The 6000-nt window shown below is 44.8% G+C and overlaps 1 protein-coding gene across 2 annotated transcripts in view; it reads left to right on the forward strand.

Moving 5' to 3' along the window:
* Positions 1–6000, forward strand: part of TANGO6 (transport and golgi organization 6 homolog) — a 264852-nt gene that overhangs the window by 204526 nt on the left and 54326 nt on the right. For both annotated transcript variants that reach the window (XM_026456487.2, XM_026456488.2), the window contains exon 16: positions 151–302. In XM_026456487.2, the coding sequence (XP_026312272.1) occupies positions 151–302 (152 nt within the window). The remainder of the gene's footprint in view (positions 1–150; positions 303–6000) is intronic.

Genomic DNA, 6000 nt, shown 5'->3' on the forward strand with positions numbered 1-6000 from the left:
GCGACACAGCAAGACTCTGTCTCAAAAAAAATAAAAACAAAAATAAAAAAAAAAGACATCATGCAGTGAACCACAGAAATATCATTCTTCCTTTTTTGAGAAGTTGAAATTTTATTTTAAGGGGTTTTGATTTCTTCCTTTTTCCTATAGGAGACATGGTCTCAAAGTACCGAGAACCTTTGATCCACACCTTCCTGAGGGGAGTGAGAGATCCCGACGGTGCTCACAGGGCCAGCAGCTTGGCCAACCTTGGGGAGCTGTGCCAAAGGCTGGACTTTCTGCTGGGCTCCATCGTCCATGAGGTACTGTATTTTGATTCCTTTCTCTAAAACTTGTTGGACCTATGATGCATCTTGAGATTGGGAGTCAGGAGACCTGGGCTCTTTTTGCAGATCTGCCACTGCCTCCCTGTGAGACAGGGCAAGTGAGTCATTGAACTTCCCAAGGCTTCATCTGTCTCATATGTATATTGAAAGTTATGTTAGTAAGGGCTGGGCTTGGTGGTGCACCTGTAATCCCAGCACTTTGGGAGGCCGAGGCGGGTGGATTGCTTGAGGCCAGGAGTCTGAAACCAGCCTGGTCAACATGGCGTAACCCTATCTCTACTAAAAATACAAAAATCAGCCAGACATGGTGGTACATGCCTATAATCCCGGCTACTCAGGAGGCTGAGGCAGGAGAATCCCCTGAACCCAGGAGGCAGAGGTTTCAGTAAGCCAGGATCACACCACTGCACTCCAGCCTGGGCAATAGAGCGAGATTCTGTCTCAAAAAAACAAAAACAAAAAATTATGTTAGTAAGAATTTCATAGTTATAGCTGAGAGGAAGTCATTTTAACCTGCCTTAAGCAATAAAAGATGATTTATCATAAAGAGTCTGACGTAACTCTTTATGAATTGGAGAAACCTTTAGGAAAAGTAGATAGAGCTTTACCCTGAGTCTCTGAGACATCTGTGAGTCTTATCTCCACTCACAGAAAAATCTTAGGCAAATACTCTAATTGACCCTCTTTGGCCGAGGCACTGTGTATTCAGGGGGATGGTGTTGTTTACCAAAAAAACCACTTAAGTTCCATATTTTGCTCAGCATTTCACACCCAGTGCCTGGTATGTAGTAGGCAGTCAGTAAATTATTGAAAAAATGAACGGTGAACCATCAAAATGATAGCCATGCAAGGTATTGGGACCAGAAGCTCTTCTGGTTTTAGAGTTTATTATTATTATTATTTTTTTTTTTTTTGAAACAGAGTTTCACTCTATCACCCAGGCTGGAGTGCAGTGGCGCAATCTTGGCTCACTGCAACCTTTGCCTCCTGGATTCAAGTGATTCTCTTGCCTCACTCTCCCATGTAGCTGGGACCATGTGCCACCACACCTGGCAAATTTTTGTATTTTTAGTATAGACAGGGTTTCACCATGTTGGCCAGGCTGGTCTTGAACTCATGACCTCAGGCGATCCACCTGCCTCGACCTCCCAAAGTGTTAGGATTACAGGCATGAGCCACCACACCTGAACTCAGGGTTTATTAATTGATGAAATGTGCATCTTGCCCCTGGCCTCTGTGAATGTCTTTCTCTAGCCTCTTTTTTTTTTGTTGGTTTTTTGTTTGTTTTTGTTTTTGTTTTTGTTTTTGAGACGGAGTCTCGCTCTGTAGCCCAGGCTGGAGTACAGTGGCACGATCTCGGCTCCCTGCAACCTCCACCTCCCGGGTCCCAGTTCAAGCAATTCTCCTGCCCCAGCCTCTCGAGTAGCTGGGATTACAGGTGTATGCCACCATGCCCAGCTAATTTTTGTATTTTTAGAAGAGATGGGTTTCACCATGTTGGCCAGGCTAGTCTTGAACTCCTGACTTTGTGATCTGCTCGCTTCAGCCTCCCAGAGTGCTGAGATTACAGACGTGAGCCACCACTCCTGGCCCCTCTAGCCTCTTAAATTGTACCTTTACCCTGTATTTATGTACTTATCATTGTATCAGTGTATATCTTGAGTATCTGCTGTGTGTACCTACTCTGCTGTTTACAGATGATGATAGACAGAAAAAGACCAGTTAACATGTGGCCAGGGGTCTTTACTACCAATATACATGACCATCTTAAGTTTTTAAAAGAAGAAGATGCATTATAAATTATGAATAAGTAAGTGAAATATAATTTAAATTACCTTTTTTTTTCAAATAGAGTCTTTAATTCTGTCGCCCAGGCTGGAGTGCAGTGGTGGAATCTTGGCACACTACAACCTCCACCTTCCAACAACCTCCACCTTCCAGGTTCAAGGGATTCTCCCACATTAGCCTCTTGAGTAGCTAGGATTACAGGCATGCGCCACCACGCCTGGTTAATTTTTGTATGTTTAATAGAGACAGTGTTTCACCATGTTGGCCAGGCTGGTCTTGAATTCCTAGACTCGAGTGATCCTCCTGCCTCGGCCTCCCAAAGTGCTGGGTGGTGTCGGCTTTTTCTTCTTAGTCACTTTGCAAGCCAGGGACCTCTGGCTGGGAATGCCCCACCCTGGCCTCACTTGGCTATGCTGGCGTGCCCCAGCTCACCTGTGTTATAGCTTGTACCACATTCAGCGGTTCCCAAGCTCTTGTACCGCACCCAAGAAAAATGAGGATACACTGAACATTAAAGGGTGAGGAGGGTGGAGAAGAATTTTATTGAGCGATGAAACGACTCTCAGCAGAGAAGGGAGCTGGAGAGAGGATGTGAAAGGCAGGTTGTCTTCCCCAAAATCAAGTTGTCTCTTCCCTGAAGTCAACCCATTTCCTCCTCTACTGACTGAGTCTGGTGTGTTCATAGGCACATGATGCATGCTGATTGGTTTGTGAGTATGCAAAAAAGGTTAAAACAAGGCACCACTCAAAGGTGGGCCTGACAGTATAGAAAACCAGTTAGGAAATGGTAGGTGTATGTAAAATAGGTGAAGGGTGGGCACCAATCAGAGGAAAATGTGCCAAACAGGAAGACAAGTTGTTTTCAATTCAGTCTGAGAATTTAACTTGTAGCTTAGCTTTTGGGCTTTAAACTGTCTTCAGCTTGGAGGTGGGGTTGCACTGGGTACCTGCCCCTATCTGCCTAGGTGTTTGGCGGCCTCCTGTAGATATCACTGGGATTACAGGCATGAGCCATTGCACCTGGCCTTTTTTTTTTTTTAATCTTTAAGCAAAAACTCTTTATTCTTAAGACCAGGTATGATTTCTCATTTTCTATTCTTGGCATAAATTTTAACTCTTTCTAGTGGAACCAAAACCTCCTGAACCCCTTTCAGTGTCATCCAAATCTTAAACGTCTTCTATTTCTGGTTAAAAAAATTTAGTTCACAAATGAGCTATGCAATTTGATCACCTTTTTTGACTTCAAACTTTTCTTTTTCTTTTTTTTTTTTTGACACATTGTTTCACTCTGTTGCCCAGGCTGGAGTACAGTGGCACGATCTCAGCTCACTGCAACCTCTGCCTCCAGGGTTCAAGTAATCCTCTTGCCTCAGCCTCCCAAGTAGCTGGGATTACAGGCATCCGTCACCACACCCGGCTAATTTTTGTATTTTTAATAGAGACAGGGTTTCACCATGTTGGCCAGGCTGGTCTCAAACTCCTGACCTCAAGTGATCCACCCACCTCAGCCTCCCAAAGTGCTGGGATTACAGGCTTGAGCCACCACGCCCCACCAACTTCAAACTTTTTTTTGCCAAAATTAAATAGTACATACACTATAATCTTTCTCTCTGACACCAGTTCCTATATCTAGAAAGTGTTTTGCAGCCAAACCAGACCATAGAGCCACTCTTCCATAACACCCGGAAGGAAGGGCTGTCTGAGTGTCCATTTTCACAAGCGCTTTCTCTGTAGGTGGTATTGTATCATCATAGGTACTATACAGGTCATAGCTCACAACCTGCATGGACCCCCAGGTTGAGGCCATGGGGTGTTCAGAGAGCCAGACAAAGCAAGCTGCGTGCTGCCCTCCTCTGTAGGCCGGGCCTGCTAGCTGGGGGAAATGGCAGGTGTCTTATCAAAGCAGGGCGTGGCAGAGTGAGAAGGTGAGTAGAAGAGAGGATCAAATCTGTTTGTTTGTTTGTTTGTTTGCAGTGGTGGAATCTTGGCACACTGCAACCTCCACCTTCCAGCAACCTCCACCTTCCAGGTTCAAGCGATTCTCCCACATTAGCCTCTTAAGTAGCTAGGATTACAGGCATGCGCCACCACGCCTGGTTAATTTTTGTATGTTTAGTAGAGACAGTGTTTCACCATGTTGGCCAGGCTGGTCTTGAATTCCTAGACTCAAGACTCAAGTGATCCCCCTGCCTCGGCCTCCCAAAGTGCTGAGTGGTGTCGGCTTTTTCTTCTTAGTCACTTTGCAAGCCAGGGACCTCTGGCTGGGAATGCCCCACCCTGGCCTCACTTGGCTATGCTGGCGTGCCCCAGCTCACCTGTGTTATAGCTTGTACCACATTCAGCGGTTCCCAAGCTCTTGTACCGCACCCAAGAAAAATGAGGATACACTGGACATTGAAGGGTGAGAAGTCTTCAACGTGATGGAGTCTTGCTTCAATTGTGATGGAGTCTTGCTCCGTCACCTGGGCTGGAGTGCAGTGGCGTGATCTTGACTCACTGCAGCCTCCGCCTCCCAGGTTCCAGGGGTGAGAGGATCAAATCTTAAGAAGGACCTACTGAGGGGGAATTTTCCTTTTTTTTTTTTTTTTTGAGATGGAGTCTCACTTTGTTCCCCAGGCTGTAGTACAGTACAGATTATCCCAGGGTGTAATCTCAGCTCACTACAACCTCCACCTCCTGGGTTCAAGCGATTCCCCTGTCTTAGCCTCCTGAGTAGCTGGGATTACAGGTGTGAGCCACCATGCTGGCTAATTTTTGTATTTTTAGTGGAGATGGGATTTCGCCATGTTGGCCAACTGGTCTCGAACTCCTGACCTCAAGTGATCCGCGTGCCTCAGCCTCCCAAAGTGCTTGGATTACAGGCATGAGCCACTGTGCCCGGGCCTGAGAGGGAATTTTTTTCAATGTTTGGCAGTTGTGTCATATCAATAAGCAGAGAAGCCCACTCACAGATGTATGCATACACTTGAATTTATGGTATTTCCTGATTCTTGAGCTTCATATATTTTGCTTTATTTGGTTATAAGGGCTACTCTTTTCATTAAATTTCAACGTAGGATTTTGAGAAAAGTTACATATATATCAGTTATTTCCTTCCCTTTTACTGTTCTCTGAGGGATCACCAGGGACACCCCATTCCTTGTTCTTTTAATAACTTAGAAACAATAACATTAAGTACCTACTTAAAACCCAAGTGTTCTAATATATGTGAACCATTAGGCATCTCATCCTGTTTTAGATGGACTTAGCAAATCTCTTGTTCTTTAGTGTTATTAACTTGCAACACTTAAGAGAAGGCATAAAAGAGACCCATAAAAGGGTCTATTTGGTTATATTGTCTGACGGTTTCAGACTACTGCAACTTTTCTGGGTCAGATACTGAAATGATTCCCACATTTTTTTTCTCTGTTTTCTTGGTCTCTTCACATAACCCAAACTAAACTGAACTGTAAACTGTGTACTAAAACAAGTTACTGGTCCATGATCTGAACCGAACCCAATTTTTTTTTTTTTTTTTTTTTTTGGGAAGAATTCTTGCTCTGTTATCCAGACTGGAGTACAATGGTGTGATCCCAGCTCACTGCAACCTCCGCCTCCTGGGTTAAAGCAATTCTCCTGCTACAGCCTCCCAAGTAGCTGGGATTACAGGTGACTACCACCACACCCAACTAATCTTTGTAATTTTATTTTTATTTTTATTTTTTTGAAACAGAGTCTTCCTCTGTCACCCAGGCTGGAGTGCAGTGGCACGATCTCTACTCACTGCAACCTCCACTCCCCGGGTTCAAGTGATTCTCCTGCCTCAGCCTCCCGAGTAGCTAGGATTACAGGCACCTGCTACCATGCCTGGATAATTTTTGTATTTTTGGTAGAGACGGGGTTTCAC

The sequence above is a fragment of the Piliocolobus tephrosceles genome, chromosome 17 (assembly GCF_002776525.5).
Source record: "Piliocolobus tephrosceles isolate RC106 chromosome 17, ASM277652v3, whole genome shotgun sequence".
Lineage (NCBI taxonomy): Eukaryota > Metazoa > Chordata > Mammalia > Primates > Cercopithecidae > Piliocolobus > Piliocolobus tephrosceles.